This window comes from Lithobates pipiens, unplaced genomic scaffold (assembly GCF_037356315.1).
Source record: "Lithobates pipiens isolate NorthernLeopardFrog02 unplaced genomic scaffold, aLitPip1_a1.2 Scaffold_3, whole genome shotgun sequence".
In the NCBI taxonomy this organism is placed as follows: Eukaryota; Metazoa; Chordata; class Amphibia; order Anura; family Ranidae; genus Lithobates; species Lithobates pipiens.
Window position 1 is genome coordinate 100,831,699 of NW_027507790.1, and position 21,980 is coordinate 100,853,678.

General features: G+C 43.1%; 1 protein-coding gene across 6 annotated transcripts in view; it reads right to left on the reverse strand.

Moving 5' to 3' along the window:
* P2RX6 (purinergic receptor P2X 6) overlaps nucleotides 1-21,980 on the reverse strand; it is an 87,847-nt gene that overhangs the window by 11,943 nt on the left and 53,924 nt on the right. For 4 of the 6 annotated variants that reach the window (XM_077462093.1, XM_077462090.1, XM_077462095.1 and 1 more), the window contains 5 exons: nucleotides 7,480-7,621; nucleotides 6,767-6,873; nucleotides 5,760-5,853; nucleotides 5,615-5,680; nucleotides 2,850-2,927 (listed from right to left, as the gene is read on the reverse strand). In XM_077462093.1, coding sequence (XP_077318219.1) covers nucleotides 2,850-2,927; nucleotides 5,615-5,680; nucleotides 5,760-5,853; nucleotides 6,767-6,873; nucleotides 7,480-7,621 — 487 coding nt within the window. The remainder of the gene's footprint in view (nucleotides 1-2,849; nucleotides 2,928-5,614; nucleotides 5,681-5,759; nucleotides 5,854-6,766; nucleotides 6,874-7,479; nucleotides 7,622-21,980) is intronic. The other 2 variants (XM_077462092.1, XM_077462094.1) reach the window with 2 other exon arrangements.

Genomic DNA, 21,980 nt, shown 5'->3' on the forward strand with positions numbered 1-21,980 from the left:
TTTGAAAACATTAGGGAGATCCCCTTATTGACACTCTCTCAGAAAGTAGTCTTTCTAGTGGCTAATACATCTGCAAGGCGTGTGTCTGAGTTGGCAGCCTTGTCATGCAAGTTTCTCTACTTGGTACTTCACAAGGATAAGGCGGTGCTGCGTCCGCAGCCTTCTTTTCTTCCCAAGGTTGTTTCAGCCTTTCATCTAAATGAGGACATGTGGTCCCGTCTTTATGTCCTCAGCCATCGCATCCCAAGGAGGTTGCTTTACATTCTTTGGATGTGGTCCGGGCTGCGGGTGTATCTGTCTGCTATGGCTCCTTTCCGGAGGTCGGACTCTTTTTGTATTGGTGGCTGGTCCGTCAGCCACCATTCCTCTGTGGGCCAGACAGATTGTGGTTCAGGCTTATGCCATAAGGGGGCGGGCGCCTCCCTTTCCTGTCATGGCGCATTCTACCAGGGCAATTGGTGCCTCCTGGGCTTTCCGACATCAAGCGTCTGTTTCCCAGGTGTGTAAGGCGGCGACCTGGTCATCCGTTCACAATTTCACCAAATTTTACAAGGTTGATGTGGGTGCATCTTCAGACGCGTGCTTCGGGCGCAAGGTTTTACAGGTGGCCATTTGAGGTTGCGACTCCTCTGAGGAGGAGTTGTTTTTGTTATGGGTAGAGTTTATTTTCTTTCTGTTCCCACCCCTCATTTTTGACACTGCTTGGGGACGTTCCTAAGGTCAAGATTAAGGTGCTGTGTCCGTCAATGAACGAAAGAGAAAATAGGATTTTTGTACTCACCGTAAAATCCTTTTCTATGATGTTCATTGACAGACACAGCACCCACCCCTCCGATTTATGTTTGTACTGCTTTTTGACAAACTGAGCTGCTGGGAGTGAGGGGTTATAGCCAGTAGGACCGCCCCTGGGCGGTGCTGTGTTGTTTTTATGTGTTCTGCCTAGTCCTCTCCTAAAGGTGACAATGTAACCCTAAGGTCAAGATTAAGGTGCTGTGTCCGTCAATGAACATCAGAGAAAAGAATTTTGATTGTCCTATCTTATTTTTATCCTATTTTTCTGTAAAATCGAATGCAATACAGCTGCCTGGAGGCATTCTCTACACAGATTGTGTACATAACGCCCCCCCCCCCCCCCAATATCTAATTTCCTGCTTGGGGTTGGCTTACTGATCTTTACAGAAGTCTGCACTAAGATATAAATCAGATTTTGAGCATCCCCTGCAACAAAAATTCAATTTTTGGTGATACTACTAAAGGAAAACATCTAAAGGCATGCAGGCCTTGCCAATTTCCTCTTAAGAGCCCTGCAAGTGCAGCAGATATTGGATATTGTAATTTTGTTGGTGTTTTTTTTTTTATTTTATTTTTTTTTGCTAGCTACAGTAGCTGGTAAGTGTGCTGGAAAATACATTTTGTTGTGTTTGCTCTGTGCAAAATTCTTCCATGTCAACCTTTCTCTTACACCTAGTTATAAATTGGGGAGGTTTTAATTTTTATTTAGTTTGCTGAAATTGGCGCAGGGGCACACTGGACACCTTCAGATGCCATTGTGCTCCACTAGGCTTCTGAGGTGTCTGCCTTTTTTGGGGAATGGGCTCCCACCAGGCATACCTACCCTTACATTGTATTATGACAGTGGGAAGACTTGCCCGCCATCTGAATACACTGTTCAACGCTGCTGGCGGCACTGATTGAGAGAAGATTTTCCAATAGGATGAATATACACAAGTTGATCCAGCCTGCCCATACATAGATTGAAATTTGTCTGATCCCTACTGAACCGACTTAATTTTGATCCATGTATGGCTGGCTTTAGGACTGTGCTATACAAAGGGACCTTGACAAAGTAGTGCAGCTTTCACATATATGTGCAAATGTTATGCAACTACACGCTCTGTTTTTAATGCAAATTGTTGTATACTTTTATCATTTAATTTTTTTTAGCTGGTAAGTGTGCTGGGATATACAGTATATTTTGTTTGCTCTGTACAAATCAATTACAGGTGAAACTTATTCTAAAAGCTAGCTATAAATTGGGGATGTTGCCATTTTTTTATTTATTTTTTTAAAGACTGTATGTTTCACTGTGGCTATTGGCCAGGCACGATGCTAATCAGAAGTCTGTATGGAGCGTGGAATGAACAAATTCTATTGAGAGAGGTGCTGGTGGTGGAAGAGTTGGTGGGCTGGTGATTATTGATGAGGGGGAGGACAGTGGCCAGAAAGACAGCTTGCACTGGCATATACTGTAGTAATGTCACTGTTTCTGGAGTAGGCTTTTTTTTTTTTTTCTGTCCTCTTTAATTTTAGTACTATAGGATATAATAACAGGGGCAATATAATACACTAGGTCTAATTTACAGAGCTAAGATACCAGGAGAAAGATCCTTCTTTTAAAAATGTTTTTTTTACCTCTGAGTCCAGTGAGATTTGAAAATTATAACCATGTGACTAAAAATAAAGAGCCTTTTTTTGTGTAAAGCTTCATGAAATTAACCTAAAGCTGTCAAAGATGGATCAGCCGGTTCAGCAGGGACTGGCCAAGTCTTGATATATTTATGGCCTTTCCCATTCAAGAGGAGTCCACCTAGTGATCAACTCCGCTGGAAACGGACTGTTGGAAAATTGGTGTTCGATCAGCATAAGCAGCCAATCGGCTGCACCACCTATCAGTATCAGAATACAATAGTGCAATGGAGAGGAGTCCTTCATCGACTTTGTGTAGATGGAGGAATCCTTAATTGATTTGTTCAGCTGGCTGGCTGGTCAAAACCAAAAAACAAAACAATCCGCGTATGGCCAGCTTTAGCCTTGATTCTACTATATATATTTTGCGGTTTTATTCATACCTCTTCATATTTACAATCCCAATAGAAACTGGCTTTACTGTCCAGGTATAGGAGAATCAGGTCACACAAAAGTGTTGCCTACAACAGAGAGCACACAAGATTCTGTCATTGGACATTTCAATTACTGGAAAGAAGTGTAAGTGATAGAGAATAAAAAACATATATCCAGGAACTAAACATTGCAGGTAAGTGAGCTTGTAAAAAGACTAGCTGGTTAGTGGTAGAAAGTTGGCACATCAGGAAGCAAACATTATAAAGGTGACAAATCTATTTGGAAGCACTTTCAAGTCACTAGACTTTATAAAGACTGGTTATAGTATTAGAAATGAAAATTTGGTGAAGGGATCTCACAATAGAGGTTTCATAGCAGAAATAATAAGCCAGCATGTGATTCCGCTTCTAGAAATCGTGGAAAATTAACATATTGGACTTGGGTGTTGACCTTTAGAAAAATGTAGGAGGTGTGGCTGAAAAGAATTACACTTGTGTGTATAGCATAGCTCCCAAATGTCCCTGATTTTGAGGGACTGTCCCTGATTTGAATCAAAGTCCCTCTGTCCTCCTCATTTGTCCCTCATTTTGGTCTGATCTATATTGTATATAAAATGCAATATTTAGCTTTCAAAAAGTGTTTCCCAGTGCTAAACCTTTCATCCAATTTCTTGACTTCAAAAGCCAATATAAAGGAATAGTAGTGGCAAAATAAAGCCTTGTGGGTTTAACTAATCATTTTTTTTTGTGTCTCAGCCAATCAGGAGGAAGAATCCTGGATGGTTGAGACACTCATGGACATTGCTGCACAGAGAGGGACCTCAGGTAAGTGTGAGGGGGCCCGCTGCACACAGAAGGCTTTTTAACTTGGTGCATATAAAGCATAAGGATAAAAAACGTTCTGCCCTTACAACTCCTTTATTTATGCAATGGTTTCCTTTTATCGACATGTGGGTAGGTGCAGCGGCAGAAAACACTCAGTCCAGGTGCAGAAAGCAGAACTGTATTGAAAATGAAAATCGGCAATACACAACAAGCCCTTCAGGAAGGCAACCTGACCAGGAGCACTCACAGGATTTAATAGCTATGTGTAGTAATAGAATGTCTCAGGTGTGCATGTCTCAGGTGTCTTGAGTGGCGGAATGTGGCCTGGCCGATCCATACTCAAATGGGGAGGCTTCCAATTAGGGTGGCATATCCCTACTCATCTGGAACCTCTCCCTGATGCTAAGCACTGTCCCTGACAGACGGGTGACCTGTTCCTACTCTAACACATGAAATGCGTGCCAAACCTGGGAGCCAGGGTCTTATATAGACTCTGCCTGACCCAAGAGGGCCGCCAAAGTCACATTGGGTGCCAGCATAGAGGAACAGCAGCAGTGGAATAGCGCCGCATGCAGTGGAGAAAGTCAACTGCACCTGCCTACAGTTTTATCACCCGTTTCTCCTGTGATTGTATTGGTGCAGTAATGCTTATAAATCACCATGTTTGTTTTCTGCTGTTGCAGATTTTGAATCAAGCACATATATAGAGAACATGTCTCTTGTTTCTAAGGCCGCGTACACACGGGCGGATTGTCTGCCCAACTAAGTTCGTCAGACAATCCGACAGACAGTCCGTCCAACATTTGAATGAACGGACTTGACCACACACGATGAACAGACAGTCCGCTGAAAGCTTGCGCGATGACGTGTACAGCACGTACGACGGGACTAGAAAAACTACGTCCAATACACTGCAATGCAACCTTCGGCCGTGTAAATCCTTTCTGAGCATGCGCCATACTTAGTCCGTCCAACTTGCCTACACACGAGCGGACTGTCCGCTGAAACCAAGTTTGGACAGACAAAACCAAGTTTGGACGGACAAAATTACGGAAATTCCGAAAGACTTAGTCCGTCAGACTGTCCGTTGAAAAAGTCCGCTGAAGCCCACACACGAGCGGATTGTCCGCTGAAACACGGTTCAGCGGACTAAGTTGGGCAGACAATCCGCCCGTGTGTACGCGGCCTTACAATCCTAATCTGCGGTCATGCTGCTCACTTCTCTGTATAGCGAAAACAGACAGAATGCAAATAATATAAGGTTTACACTAGAGATATGCACAATGGAAACATTTTTTTGCTTTGTTTAAGATTCACTCGTTAAGTAAATCATTTTATTTTGTCATAATAGTTACGTCAAATGATTACATTTTTGGAAAGATTCATAATTTCGGGAGAGTGTATATTCGTTATTCGGAATATTATTGTATTTTCGGAAGTTCTGTTTTAATTTATTATATTATTAAGTTTAATTAATTTCCCCATTCCCAACTGATTTTGTTTGTTGGGCCATGCACATACAAATTAAATGAATAGTCTCTCAACCCAAATACAAAAAGGATCTTAGAATATTCATGCTACTGTCACTAGAATAAAAACAAATGGATCTGAATCAATTCGGGTCATTTGTTATGTCATTCCATTATATCAGATGCTTCAAACATTAACAAAAAGTAAGAAGCTATTGCAGCATATCATCCAAATAAAACAAATTAATTTGTTGTTTTTGTTATAATTTATTTTGTATTAGTTGAAATTTGTTACAGATTTCATCCAAATTTTGTTTCATAACAAAATGAATCGCCCATATCTAGTTTACACTGGGCTGTGCCTGTGCTTGACAGGTCTCCGAAGTAACGGTATATTAACAAAGTCACTTAATGATAACATTTATTGCATTTATCCTTCAAGTACAACTCAAAATCATCAAAGAAACATGTATTACTTACACTACCCAAGAAGGCACACCCAGTTCCAAGGCTTACAGCTGTTGGGACAATACTAAATCTTCTTGCCTGGACATAGAGGGTTGAAGGTCACCCAACAGCAAATACTAAATCAATGCAGTGAGATATGTGCTCATTGAAAACCAACCTCTCCTGTCACTGATATCTCGAATCGGATTCCATAGAGTTTAAGGAGGTCTCTGTTTTCACATCTTTCTTTATCCCAATAATAAGTAGCTGTTCTGCAAATAAAGCATAAATGGGAGTTGTCTGTGATCCATGAAGAGTTATTTGTAAAGTGATATTATTATTATTGTCCTTACCATCGAAGTCCAGATCCCCATTTATTTTTTCTATACTTCGTTTTGGAAAGAGTGGCTAAGAGTTAGCTCTTTTGTCAATTTTTTCCTGCTTTCTATATCTCTATTTGCAAGATTTTACCTTCTTTTTATCCCAGTAGCACCAGGAATATAAAACTGAATGGAGGTCACTGTGATAGTAAGACAAGCATGCTAATAAAAAATAAATCTTACAGTCACTGTCCCCTTTGGAGAATGGAGTTCTCATCATTTCTTATCCCTTTAACAGCCTGCAACAGGGAGAGGACTTAACATGAACTGTCCAAAGTGAACCAAAGATAGCAATAAGCAAACACCTAACAAAGCGTATAACCCTCCTCCTCTTCATCCAAAAATAGTTTGGATAAACCATGAGCTTTATAGTAGACCTTCGGTTTAATTATTTTTAGTTTTGGATAGAGTGGGGAAGGGTGATGACCTTTGTTAGGTTTGTAAGCCAAGTGGGAATATTTCCTGCAGATTCCTGATCCAGGGACACATCAATATTTCCCAATAGGGGAGTCACAGATTGCAACAATTTCAGACAGGGGGTCTAAACTGCACTACTATTAAATGTGCTTTTATTGGTGTCTGTATCACTGCTGGGGAGATTGTCTTTATTGCTCAGACTACACAGTAGAAATTAAGATGACTGTGACCAAGTGAGAGATATCTTCCATTGGGAAGAAATTAAAAATGGAACACTTCCCAATTCAATCCAAAACTAAAAAAAGTTCTGGGCAGGATTTCTAATGTAAATATATTTTTTGTGTCTCATACAGTAAATATAAAATGATCAGCAACATATGAATCTAACCTGAAGTTGTTGTTTTTATCTTGCAATCCAAAGGAGTATTGTGGTATGCAGACTTTTGCTTGATCCAAATTGCATTTCCACTCAATATCAATTCTAACAACTCCACCCTGAAATAAAATAAAGTAAATCATCCTGTTAACTCCCCAAAAATTTACCTACATAATACAAATTGCTAGTGTATATTTTCTACTGTGCAGGCTTAAAAGAAAGCTCTAGACAAAAATCTTACATTACTAAATAATAATTGGTGTTAATTGGAGCAGTGGGGTTGATTTACCAAAAGTGTGGATTGGAAAATTTAGTGCAGCTATGCATGGTAGCCAATCAGCTTCTAACTTCAGCTTGTTCAATTAAGCTTTGGAAAAAAAAAACTGGAAGCTGATTACAACAGATTTTGCACCCTCCAGTTTTAGTAAATCAACCCCAGTGTAACAAACCTGGGTCTCTGCATTGTGTAAGAGAGCAGAGGTCCAGCTCTCCAGTGTGCTACCAACACAGGAGAACTTTTTTCCTTGCTGCAGCACATAATACCCAATACCTAAAAATAAATAAATTAACAAGTATATTTATTACTGTATTTGCACATAATAATTGCAATAAATCTAAAACATTAATCACTGGAAGACCCTAGAACAGTGACCACCTTCTTGAATATTCCCAGTGATGGCACTTATTTGCATCTTAATTATAGGTAAGTTTAAAATAAAATATACCAGAAGAGACAGTTCTTCAAAGCTATTTTTAGTTCTTGTTATAATATTCTTGATTGTGAAAACTGGACAGTATGGGCTGGAGACTGGATCATATCTACAGCTCTTAAAATAAGTATCATCCGATGTCTTCAGTGTGTTTGCCCTTTTGTAAAAAAAAAAAAAGACAGAATGACTTGGACATTTAAATCTGAATGGTCTTATTACTGAAAAATTCAAGGCAAGGTATTTTGTGTACATATTACAGCCTTTCTCAACCTTCTTACCCCAGAGGGAGCCCTAACATAATATTCAGTTTTTATGGAACCCTTACCAAAGCCAGTTAATTGGAGCTCAATGGGGAAAATGTCCTTTACGTTGATTGTCAGTATGAAAAATTGAACTCTTACTGGTGGTCAGAATGACACCTTTACATTTAAAAATATAATTGTGTCATGCTGCTTGTTTTGACATACAGCAATGGGAGATTAATTAGCTACAACCCAAGGAACTCCTAGCAACCTGGTGGAACCCTGGTTGAGAATGGCTGTAATAGACAGTTGTGACAAACTATATTTAAAATAAAAAAAACAACTTGCTGAAAGTTTTATTATTATACAGGATTTATATAGCGTCAACAGTTTGAGCAGCGCTTTACAATATGAGGGCAGACAGTACAAATCAATACAGGAGGGATCAGAGGGCCCTGCTCGTTAGAGCTTACAATCTAGAAGGGAGGGTCAAGTTGAATCAAAAGGTAATAACTGTGGGGGATGAGCTGATGGAGAAAATGAAAATACAGTTGTTAGGTGTGGGTAGGGTAGGCTTCTCTGAAGAGAAGGGTTTTCAGGGATCCTCTAAAAGCTAATAAAGTAGGAGATAGGGGGACAGATTGGGGTAGGGCATTCCATAGGATTGGAGAGGCTTTGGAAAAGTCCTGGAGGTGTGCATGGGAGGAGGTGATGAGGGAGCTAGAGAGCAGGAGGTCTTGAGAGGAACGAAGAAAACAAGTAGGTTGGTATTTAGAGACTAAGCTAATGATGTAGCTGGGGGCAGAGTTGTGGATGGCTTTGTACATAGTTGTTAGTATTTTGAATTTAATTCTTTGGCTGAGCGGAAGCCAGTGGAGGGATTGACAGAGAGGAGTAGCAGACACAGAGCGATTGGTAAGGTGGATGAGTCTGGCAGCAGCATTCATGGTGGATTGAAAAGGTGATAGACTATGTAGAGGTAAGCCAATGAGAAGGGAGTTGCAGTAGTCGAGGCGGGAGATGACCAGCGAGTGAATTAAGAGCTTTGTTGTGACATTGGTTAGAAAGGGGCGTATTTTGGAGATGTTGCGGAGGTTGAGGTGGCAGGATTTGGACAGTGATTGGATGTGTTGCTTGAAGGAGAGTTCAGAGTCCAGGACTACACCTAGAACCTTGGTGTGTGGGGATGGGCTTATGGTTGTGCCATCGATTTTGACAGTGAGATCAGGGGAAGGGGCATATGGGGGAGCAAAAATTATAAGTTCGGTTTTGGATAGATTGAGTTTGAGGAAGTGGTGTGACATCCAGACTGATATATCTGATAGTAAATTAGTGATATGTGAGGAGACAGAGGGAGTGAGCTGAAGGGTAGAGAAATAGATTTGGGTGTCGTCAGCATAGAGGTGGTATTGGAAGCCATGGGAGGCTATCAGCTGACCCAGGGAGGAGGTGTAGATTGAAAATAGGAGTGGTCCAAGAACAGAACCTTGGGGGACCCCAACAGAGAAAGGAAGAGGAGAGGAGGAAGTAGAGTTGTAAGAAACGCTAAAGGTGCAGTTGGATAAGTAGGAAGAGAACCATCGATGAGTACAGTCACGCAGACCAATGGTGTGGAGTTTTTTGAGGAGGAGGGGATGGTCAACCGTATCAAAGGCAGCAGAGAGGTCCAGAAGGAGGAGTACAGAATAATGTTGATTGGTTTTGGCTGTTAGTAGATCGTTTGTTAGTTTTAGGAGAGCGGTTTCTGTGGAGTGTTGAGGACGAAATCCAGACTGAAGGGGATCAAGAAGGCTATTATCAGCGAGGTGGATGCTTAGTCGGTTGTAGACCAGATGTTCGAGGAGTTTGGATAAGAAGGGGAGCAAGGAGATGGGGCGTAGGTTGTTAGGATTGGATGGGTCCAGTGAGGGGTTTTTAAGTATGGGTCTAACAAGTAAATGTTTTAGAGATTTGGGGAAGATGCCAGAAGAGAGGGAGAGATTGAAGATGTGGGTTAGAGAGTGTAGCATAAAGCCAAAGGGTGAATGTAGCATTTGTGAGGGAACAGGATCCAGAGGGCAGGTGGTAAGGTGGACATTACCAAGTAGTTTAGCAACTTCGTCTATAGTGGTGGGGTTGAAAGAGGGAAGTAATGATTGTGCCTGTGGGCATGACGTGTAAAGCGTGGAGGGTATCGGAACAGTAGAGATCTCTGCGCAAATTGTATCAATCTTCTGTTTGAAGTGATTGGCAATCTCCTGGGCAGTGAGTGAGTTGGCGGGTGGAGGACATAGTAGAGAGTTGAATGTAGAGAAGAGTTGATGGGGACGGGATGATAGGTTGCTGATGAGAGTGATAAAATTGTTCTGCTTGGCAGAGAGGAGGCTGGAATTGTATTTTTGGAGGGCAGATTTATATTGGTTGAAATCTCTCTGAGACTTGGTCTTGCGCCACAGGCGCTCATGAGCACGACTATGTTTTTTCAGACTGCTAGTAACATCTGTTTGCCAAGGTTGAAGGGGTTGGGGCTTGATTCTGTGTGTAGTGAGGGGGGCCAGTGAGTCCAGTGAGGCTAGAAGTGAAGCGTTGTAGACAGAAGTGGCTAGGTTGGTGCAGGATAGGGGTGAGATTTTGTCGTAGAGGTTGTCAATAGCAGAGTAGAGAAGGGTTGAGATGACGTAGGTTTCTGCGGGTAACTTTAAGGCGGTTGGAGGGAGAGGAGGTGAAGGAGAGGGAGAGAGTGAAACTAATAAGGTGGTGATCAGAGAGAGGGAATGGATAGTTAGAGAGGTTGCATGGAGTGCAAAGGTGAGAGAAAACGAGGTCAAGGATATTGCCTTCGGAGTGAGTAGGAGCATGTATCCACTGCTTCAGGTCAAAGGAGGAGGTTAGGCTGAAAAGTTTGGAAGGGGCAGGAGTGTTAGTATTAATAGGTATGTTGAAGTCCCAAAGAATGATTGTAGGGCTTTCAGAAGAAAGAAAGTAGGGTAACCAGGCAGAGAAGTCATCAAGAAATGTTGATACTGGTCCAGGGGGCCTGCAGATCACGGCTATCCTTAGAGAAATTGGAGTGAAAAGACAAATGCAGTGTGCTTTGAAAAAGGAAAGTGACAGAGAGGGGAGGTGGCTGAAGTACCTGAAAGGTGCTATGTGTGGCTAGAAGGATTCCGACACCACCTCTCTTATGTCCACTGGATCTGGGGGAGTGAGTCCAAAGAAGAACACCATGGGATAGGGCAGCACAAGACGCAGTGTTGGATTTGTGGAGCCCGGTTTCGGTAATGGCGAGAAGGTTAAATGAGTTGGCGATAAAGATGTCACGGAGAGAGGTGAGTTTGTTGCAGACAGAGCGGGAGTTCCAAAGGGCACAAGAGAAAGGGAGTCTAAGAAAGTCAAGGATTTATTCTATAAGAAATGACAGTGGGAAATGTGGAAAATTAAGTAGGAAATGCAATATTTCATCCCAGTCAACAGTTTGAAACAAGTTCATAGCTGTATGGCTTCAAAAATTAATTTAAGAATTTTTATTAAAAATACAATTTTAATAAACATTCACAAACTACTTAGGAATACACTAACTCTATAAGCCCTGTGTTTTCAAAATTGATATGCTTATGCATTTATGTCTGTAATGTAAAGTGAATAATAAAGAAGAACTGTTTCAGTAAGGTGTTAAAAGATCATAACTGCAATACATAGATATATATATGTATGATATGTGCTATTTAGAGGAAATTACCCATGTACCAGTTTTTTATGAGTGCAGAAGGGCATTGCTGTGTTAAAGTAAGGGTTGTTCAACTGCATTTGGAAACTGTCCAGAATTTACCACACCTGACTCTTGCTTGTAGTTAAAGTGACATTAAAAAGGTGGGTTTCCCTGTTCCCTTCCATGCGGTCCCAGCCCCCGTGTCAGGTCGGCTGGGCGCCGGGTAATGTCAGCGGGGTTATTTATAGCCTTCTCTTCCTAGGGTTCTGTGTTCCACATGCGTTCCAGCAAGGCTGGCGTGGGTGGATGATGTCATTGCTCACTCCCGGATTGGTCAATCAGTCACGACTATGATTGGCTCTCCAATCCGCTGCTTCTGATTGGCCGAAATGACGGGAGGGCAGTGAATTTAAACCTGTAGTGGGGAGTCTCAGTTGTGGCTGTCAGAACATGAGATTGGATGACCAGACTGGTAAACTGAGCGCTGGAGCAGCTTAGTATTGTCGTTCACCTTCTCTGCCTGTGTAATGTAATTTATAGTGCCTTGCTATTTTTTCCTGCAGCCTGCTGACAGTCCCCAGAAGTTCCCTCTTTACCTTTGTACAAGTCTTGCCTAGCCAAGTGGGGGATGATCTAAAATTAATTAATATATAAAAAATATATATTATTAATTAAAACTTTTTTTATTTATTATTATTATTATTATTATATTTTTCTCTCTTTTCCCGTAGCCCAGGATGAGCTCGCCTGTTCCTATTCAACAGGCGCTGAAAACTTCAGAAAGGTAAGGGACCCCTAGAGGGTTTGAAGTTACCTCTAGCGCCGGTTATCTATCTCAGGCTTTACTAATGGTTCCTCCTTATTGCAGGGGGAGAGGTCCTTCATTCAGGAGCCGCAAAAGAGCTATTTCATCCTCTAATGATCATCGTTCTTCTCCTCGGGCCTCCCACTCCAAGGCAAAATGAAAGCACAACCATATCCAGCGCAGCCCTTCAGCAACTCTGCAGGCCCATCCTCTAGGCATCATCGATCGTCCAGCGATCATGGACCAGCTGTTTCAGTGGATATGATTGCCAATACCTGTTGGGCTTGCAGTGTGGTTTCGTTACCGGTCAAAGGTCTTTGGAAGCTATGCTTCAAGGAGGCTTCCCAAGGCCGGATGGTCAATTGAGGACAGGAGGTTATACATTAAGAGAGCAGTGGAAGAAGGGGTAATGGCCCTGTTCCCAGGCCCTTCTGCTGTAGGAGGAACTAATCGCATGAGGAGAAGGAAAGAAGACTCTCCGGAACCTTGAGCTATAAGTTCTGACTCAGAAGTTTGGTCAAGATATCGTAGATACATATTGTTTCACTTTTCTCTGGTACCTTTATTCATATGTGCGGTCAAACATGCCATCGATTGGGAGGAAGAATCTTCAGCCACGCAGGAGCAGAGAAAATATTACCCAAATTTAAAGAGGGAGTTCCCAAAATTTCCTTTTATAGTGTAAATTAAAGAGTTAATGGAGGAGGAGTAGTCCAGGCCGGATAAAGCCGTGGGATACCCCTCCTAAAGTGGATGCGTCTTAACAGCGTCTTGCAAGGCATATCACCCTACCGCTGGAAGAAACAGTGTATTTTAAAGATGCGATGGAGTGGAAGGCTGACTCAGAACTGAAGAAGACCTTCATCAATGCGGGGGGCAGCCTGCAGGCCGGCGGTAGCCCTGACCTCAATTGCCAAGGCCGTTAGGGTCTGGGCTTCAAATGTCGAGTCTGTGTTAGGTTCCCTGACACAGGTAGAACTGTTCTCAGCAAATCTTCTAGGCTTGAAATTGTCAGCTGAATTCATAGCCGAGGCAACAGTGGACTTGGTCAGATTCACCTCCCGCATCATGGACCACTCAGTCACGGCTAGGTGGGCTCTTTGGCTCAAACATTGGTCCCCTCAAAAATTCTGCTTCAAAACAGGGTTTATGTTTCATCCCTTTCTCAGAGAACACTCTATGGTAAGATGCTAGAAGAGGCAATTCGCTGGGTGACTGGAGGAAAGTCTGGCCTTTTTCCCCAGCATCGGAAGCGCCGTCTACGGTTATTTCGGATGAATAGAATAGAAGTCCCTGGATCAGTTCAAGGAGGCCAGGTCCTATCGGCAAGGTAGAAAGTTTTATCGCTTTTCATGGCGCTCTCGCAGCACCTTTGCTGATAACTCCAAGTCAAAGGCCCCCCAAGCTCCAAAACCCACAGCAAAGTCCTTTTGAAGGGAGGCCCCCCCCAGGGACCGCCAGTGGGGGCAAGACAGCAGTATCTGGGCAGAGAGGATAACAGATTCCTGGGTCCTGGAAGTAGTTCAGGATGGCCTTCGTTGTCAGTTCCAAAGTTCTCCTCCAAGAAGTCTCTTTGCTTCAACAGAAATTCCCACTTCAGCAGAAAAGCGGGTGTCACTGGAGGCATACATCAGAGTTACGAGCTATTCACGCTATTGTACCAATGCCAGAGGAAGAGCAAGGTTGGGGAGTATATTTCCTTCTCTTTCTAATCCAGAAAGTATCAGGAAAATGGTGCCCTGTCTTAGATTTAAGAAACATGAACTCCTCTCTGAAGCCACAGCCATTCCGGATAGAGTCTTTCAAGACAATTTCAGCAGCAATTCGTCTGGGCAACCGGAAGGTCTCGGTGGAATTTCAAAAAACGTGTATTTCAAAATCCCAGTGGCCGAGGTTCATCATCACTTTCTAAGGTTTTTCTACACGGGCAACCACTTTCAATTCAGATGCCTTCCCTTTGGGCTTAGTTCGTCAAGGACTTTTACAAAAGTTCTAGTAAAGGTAATTGCCTATCTTCAACAAAGAGGAATAAGAATATTCCATTACTTGGACGATGTCCTGATCTTTGCTTGTTCCGAAGATCTTTTGCTATGGCACCGGGTTCAAGTTCTTACCACCTTAACGCAGTTCGGATGGATGATAAATTTGGCAAAAAGCTAGCTCACTCCGTGCCAAACCTTAGTTTATTTGGTCATGTCTTTCGACACACTCCAATACAAAGTGTTTCTTCCACAAGACAAGATAATCCACATTTCAGCAGAAGCCTTGAAGATGGCAGTAGACTTGTTTTGGTTTGTTGTCATTCATAAAATACATCATTTCGTTCTGTTATATTTGTTATGTTACGTTAATTCATTTTCGGCTAATTCTGTAGAGTGTCGATATTCGATATACTGAATCTCGAATCATGTTGAATTCATTCGTTATATCCACTATAATATTTTTTATATTAGTTGAAATTCAATATTTATGTATGTATATATATTTGTGATAATGATTCGTAGTTTGGAAAGTAATTTGTTTTTTGAATCTATTAACATACACACAATGACTATCTCTTAGTCAGTTCTCAGGAATGCACTTTGTTAGTAATCCAACCTCCAGCACAAAATTAATCAGCTGATTGGACTGTAAGATTTACTTTGAGTTGACCTTTTGTTTCATTAGATCTTTAATAAATTACTGAATCATGTCGAATTAATTCGTTATTCGCTATAATTTCTTTCGTATTAGTTAAAATTCGTTATTTTTTTATTCGGACATTCGGCTGAATTTCGATTCATTATGAAACAAATGATCACGGTACACAGAGGGATGAGTTTTTTAGGGAGCCTGATGGCCTGTATCCTGGCAGTTCCATGGGCACAATGGCACATAAGGAAATTCCAATTCAGTCTTCTCAGCCAATGGAGTCATGGTTCGCTACATCAGAACATACACATTTCAGCCTTTATTCGCAACGATCTGCAGTGGTGGAGCAGAGAAGACATCCTAGCCTGGGGCAAGCCCATCAACACTGGGGGCTGGGTCACGACCACTTCGGATGGGAGTCTCCAGGGTTGGGGTGTGCCTTGCCAGGGAGGGCATGCTCAGGGCAGATGGCCTCCTTCATCAAACCTGCTGGAACTCGCAGCGGCCAGGGAATTTCTAAAGGTTTTTCTTCCCATCGTTCAAGGCAAGAGGGTCAAACTGCTAATGGACAACAAAACAGCTGTTTCTTATGTCATGAAACGGGGAGGAACAAGAAGTCTATGCCTGCTCCAGATAGCATCAGAGATCTTCAGGTTTGCCGAGGATCACCTGCTAGAGCTCACAGCGGCGTATCTCCCAGGGGTGCAGGACACCTTGGCGGACCATCTGAGTCACAACTTCACCAAAAACACAGAGTGGAGATTGAACCTGAAATATCTCATGGAGATCTTCGATCGGTGGGGGATACTCAAGGTGGACCTTATGGCAACTCCGCACAATTGTCAGGTTCCACGGTTCTTCTCCAGGTTCTTCTGTGAACAGGCCCTGGCACAGTATGCTCTCTTCTAGGAATGGAAGTTCAGTTGGGTATACATATTCCCTCCGACAGCTCTAATCCTCTGGTCATTACTGAAGATCATGGAAGAGAAAGTCTTGGCGATAGCAATTTCTCCATGCTGGCCGAGGAGGCCATGGTTCTCCCTCCTGTCACCTGGTGGCCTGCCCACCAGTCAATCTTCCTCAGAATCAGGACCCTACTCCTTCAGCACGGCCAGTTTCATCCCAATCCAGCCCGCCTAGCCTTGACTGCATGGCTTTTGAAAGGGACAGGCTGCCCGAGTCAGTGGTGTCAACACTACTTACAGCAAGAAAACTTTCTACTAAAGCCACCTATCACTGAGTTTGGAGGAGATTTGAGTTCTTTTCCTCCCAACGGGTTTTCGTTCCAGACCCCCTCGGTGGCAAATGTGCTGTCTTTTCTTCAGTTTGGTCTGGATGCAGGCCTCAGCTACAATACCATTAAGGTGCAAGTCTCGGAGCTGACAGCATTAACTGAGGTTCCTTGGGCTAAAGATCAGCTTGTTATCAGGTTCCTCAAAGCAGCCATCAAGATTGGGCCCCCCGATTCATTCCATGTTTTCAAGGTGGGACCTGCCGCTGGAAACTCTGGAAAAGTCTGTTCGAAAGTCTGTTCGTTTTGAACATGATGACGTAAACGGGACTAAACAATGATGTTCAGTAGCCAATAGCTTCCCTTGGGTCGTATTTGGTCTGGCGGACCAGCACACAGTCCGGACAACAGTTTTCCAGATTTTAGTCCGTCGGATAGATTTGAAACATGTTCTATTTCTAGGTCCATCGGATTTATTTTTCGAAAAACGATCAGACTAGCCCACACACGATCGGATTGTCCGACGGACTAATCCCTTTGGGCCTAGTCTGCCAGAAAGTCTGGTCGTGTGTACGCAGTATAACACTTTCATTAAGCATTACAAGCTAGATGTAGCATCTTCCCAATTAGGTCTCATGGGAACTGCTGTCACAGGTGCTACAGATACTCTACAACTTTCTATAGTACTCACTCTGAGCTTCTCCATCTTTTGCTTGCTGAAACTTTGTCCAAGTGGGAAATTTGACTAAGTGGTGAGTTAAAAAAAAATGAGATTATAACAGGAGGTGTCTAACCTGTAAGTGACATCTGAAATTTCCTGTTAGTATATTAATATTGTAACTGGGATAATGAGTGCTAGCAAAGGTAAAGTTTTTTTGTGCAGCGCACAGTGTGCTGCCTGTATACAACACTGGAGCAACAGCTCCAGGATGAATACTGCTTCAACAGATGCGAGCAGGTTGCCATTCTAGAAGCTCACATTAGAGATCTGGAGGAGCAAGTTGCAACACTGGGCAGAACTGACAACCTTGTGGAGGGTCGAGTGTAAGTCAGGATTATCAGGTAAGAAGATGGGTTATTGTAGTCAGAGGGAGTGGTAGGGGCTCACAGAAAAAGAAGGTCAGCCATAGGTTTGAGCACACAAACAGATTTGCCAAATTGGGTGAAGATGTGGAGGTGGCAAATTGAGAGTTGGCGGGCCCTAGATGTCACTGCTACCCCTAACAGCCGGGAAAACAGCCCATAGTAGGGGTAGTGAGGGTAGTGCAGGAAGGCCTAGACAGTTGGTGGTAATAGGAGATTTTATATTCAGAAGGACTGATAAAATAATTTGTCACCAGGATCGCCATAACCAAATGGTTTGCTGTCTCCCTGGTGCCAGGGTTCGGAATGTGGTGGACCAGTTGATAAATTATTGGGAGGGATTGGAAATGGCCCAGCTGTCTTGGTCCATTTTGGAACCAATGAAAAAATACACAGAAGGTGGAGGCTCCTTAAGAATCTATTTAAAGAACTAGACTGCAAGTTGAAGGGAGGTGATATTCTCAGAAATTTTGCCTGTGCCATACGCAACACAGGAAAGTCAGATGGAGATTAGAGAACTGAATGCATGGCTAAAGACCTGGTGTAAGAGGGAAGGATTTGGGTTTCTAGAGCACTGGGCTGACTTTTCACCTAAATAGAAGGGGGTCAGTTGTGCTAGGGGAGAGGTTTATGTAAAGGCTGGAGGAGTAATTAAACTTGGATTGAGGAGGAAGAGAGAATTAGATTTTAATGTGACAGACAGGTCAGACATGGGTGTGCATCCTACAAATGTAATCATTGGAGCTTGTTATAGGCCCCCAGTGTTAATGAGGAGGTGGAGACTCGGCTCCTTGCACAGATAGAAAGGGCTGCAAGGGGTGGTACAGTGATAATAATAGGGGATTTTAACTACCCAGGAAATTCACTGGAGTAATGGCACTACAGGAACAGTTAAAGGGCAAAAATGTATAAACCTATTACAAGACAAATTTATGGTACAGTTCATAGAGGCCCCGTTAGCTGTAAACAACAAACACATACTGGAAAGAAAAAAAAAACACTTAACTCTAAGCCATTGTACACACGGTCGGACATTCCGTCAGAAAATGTCCGATCGGACCGTGTTGTCAGATAATCCGACTGTGTGTTCATGATCCGATCAGACTTTGTCCGATTGTGTGTAGAGAATTCCAATCGGACAAAGTGCCACGCATGCTCAGATCAAATTCCTAGACCAAAGCTATTGGCTACTAGCCTGAACGTAGTCCCGTCCTAACGAAATAACGTCATCACGTTATGTACAATCGGATTTTCCGACAACTTTGTCTGACCGTGTGTATGCAACACAAATTTTCCAAAGATGAGGGCTGTTCTCCAAGAATTAGACTTGGAGGGAATACTGTATTGGCATCGATGAACATAAATGGGAATTCTTCAAAAAGACTGTACGTGAACTCACTGCAAAGTATATTCCCATGGGCAATACGCTTAAACGACTAAATATAATACCTACGTGGCTCATGGTCAAAGTTAAAAAAGCTACAAATAATAAGAAAAGAGCTTTTAAAAAATCTAAAAATCAAGGAACACTACCATCATTTATATAAGGAATATAACAAAATATGTAAAAAGGAAATCAAGCCCGCAAAAATTTGAAACGACCGACATATTGCAAACGATAGCAGAACAAACTCCAAAAATCCTTCAAATATATCAATATTAACAGTAAAAAAGTCAGATCTGAGCATGTAGGCCCTTTACAAAATAATATAGAGCGGGTGACTGGGGACAAAGAGAAGGCAAAGTATATTTAATACCTTCTTCAGCTCTGTGTATGCAAAGGAGCATAGCAGAGCTCATGTCCGTAATGGAGACAGTATTGACACACCCCCCAAATGATCCACCGAGACAGGGACTGAAGTGGTTAAAGGCCACATAGATGAGTTCTTGCTGTAAAAAATATTTTAGGCAACAGACAGCATGGATTCATGAAAGACGTAGTCAGACAAACCTGATTTATTTTTATGAGGAGGTAAGTAAAATCTTGGACAGAAGGATGGCTATGGATGTAGTAGCGTTTGACAGAGTTCCCCACACATTGCTAATGTGTAAAGTCTACAGGCTTGGAAAAATCAGTTTGTAAATGGATAGAAAACTGGCTAAAGGTCTGTATTCAGAGAGTAGTGGTTAATGATTCATACTCTGCATGGTCTAAGGTTGTTAGTGGTGTACCCCAAGGTTCAGTGTTGGGACCCTTATTTTTTAATATACTTATAAATTATATAGGGTCTGGTATCATTTCAATCTTTGCAGGTGACACCAAGCTATGCAGTGGAATAAGGTCCTTACAGCAATGGTGGCTGGTGCTAAAATGTTTTGGAGGGGGACGCAAACAAACTGAAAAATTCAGAAAATCCCCCCATCAATTGCAGCCTCACTGTGCCATAAAAAACAGCCACTGTGCCCATCAATTGCCACCACTGAGCCCATCAATTGCCGCCACTGTGCCCATCAAACGCAGCCACTGTGCCCATCAAATGCTGCCACTATGCCATCAAACGCAGCCACTGTGCCCATCAAACGCCACCACTGAAGGGCACAGGGGTGGCAGTTGATGGGCACAGTGGCAGCGTTTGATGGGCTCAGTGGCAGTGTTTGATGGGCTCAGTGGCTGCATTTGATGGGCACAGGGGTGGCAGTTGATGGGCACAAAAGCAGCCACTGAGCCCATCAAACGCTGCCACTGAGCCCATCAAATGCTGACACCGTACGCGTCAAATTCTGCCACTGTGCCATCAAATGCTGCCACTGTGCCATCAAATGCTGCCACTGTGCCCATTGAATGCTGCCACTGTGCCATAAAAATGTGGCCACTGTGCTCATCGAATGCTGCCATTGTGCCCATCGAATGCTCTCACTCCTTACAGCAGTGGTGGTGGTGCTCAAAAGTTTTGGAGGGGGATGCAAACAAAAACAATTCAGAAAAATCCCCCATCAATTGCAGCCTCACTGTGCCATAAAAAACAGCCACTGTGTCCATCAATTGCTGCCACTGTGCACGTCAAATGCTGCCACTGTGCCATCAAATGCTGCCACTGTGCCCATTGAATGCTGCCACTGTGCCATCAATTGTCGCCACTGTGCCCATCAAACGCAGCCACTGTGCCCATCAAACTCCGCAACTGTTCCATCAAATGCTGCCACTGTGCCTATCAAATGCTGCCACTGTGCCTATCAAATGCTGCTACTGTGCCATCAAATGCAGCCACTGTGCCCATCAAACGCCGCAACTGTGCCCATCAAACGCTGCCACTGAGCCCGTCAAACGCTGCCACTGAGCCCGTCAAACGCTGCCACTGTGCCCGTCAAACGCTGCCACTGTGCCATCAAATGCTGCCACTGTGCCCATTGAATGCTGCCACTGTGCTCATTGAATGCTGCTATTGTGCCCATCGAATGCTCCCACTGTGCCCATCAAATGCTGCCACTGTGCCCATTGAATGCTGCTACTGTGCCCCCCCACCTGCTCGCCGTCTGCCTGGTACTTACCCTGTCTCAGTGGGGCAGCGGGTAACAGCGGGGTGCTCCTCCATGTCCTTGATGTCTTCTCCTGTCCTCTACTATGATTGGACGCCTGATAGGCATCCAATCACAGCGCCTGTCATTTCAGCCAATGAGGTGATGGGTAACAGACCTGACCACCTGATTGGCGGAGAGGCGGTTCAGTGTTAGGAAAGTGATTATTCATTCGCTTTTCTAACACACCTGGGTGAACTGCAAGCGTTTAGATGTCTATTAGAGTGTACGGCTCTAATCTGGTGCTTGAAAAACTACCCCCGCCGCTGTAATTCAGGCCCCCGGCGCCCGCAAAGGGGCCAGGCGCCTGAATCGGGGGTGGCAGCGGCAGCCATGGATGGATTCAAGAGTTGGAGTGAGTCTATCCATTGGTCATATGGGGGTAGCTTATGGACGCACCGCCACTGCCTTACAGGATGTCTCCAACTGACAAGCCAACCTCAATGCACAGTTTAATTGAGCAACTACAGTATGTGGCAAATGAGGAGTAATGTTGATAAATGTAAAGTTATGCACTTGGGGACTAAGAATATACATGCATCATATATACTACGGGAGAGTACAACTGGGAGAATTAATGGTAGAGAAGGATCTGGGTGTTCTGGTAGATCATAAGCTTAATAATTGCATACAATGCCAAGCTGCGGTTTCCAAAATGAGCAAAATCCATTCTTGTATTAATCGAGGCACAGACTACAGAGAGAGAGAGATATCATTTTGCACTTGTACAAATCATTAGTAAAACCTCATCTGGAATATACAGTTCAGTTTTGGGTACCAATTCACAAAAAGGATATTGAGGAAAGATTAGAGGAACTGAATTTATTCTCTCTTGAGAAGAGGAGATTAAGGGGGGATATGATCACCATGTATAAATACATAAGTGGTATAGTGAACTTGTTGAGTTATTCATGTTAGGGCTATCCCAGCAGACAAGGAGGCACTCTTTAGGCCTGGAGAAAAAGAGATTTCATCTCCAAATTCTGAAAGGTTTCTTAACAGTAAGAGCTGTGAAAAGGTGGAAAAGACTCCCTCAAGAGTTGGTTCTGTCCAGTTCAGTAGATTGCTTACAAAAAGGCCCATATTCTTTCCTAAATACATAATATAAATGGATACCAACATTTATAGGTAAAGGTGATCCAGGGAATATCTGATTGTCTCTCGAGGGATCAGTAAGGAGTTTTTTTCCCCTGCTGGAGCAAATTGGATCATGCTTTGCTGTTTTTTTTTGCCTTCTTCTGGATCAACAGTGGGTATAGGATTATGTATATGTTATTTTTTCCCTTTTATTGGTTGAAGTAGATAGATTTGTGTCTTTTT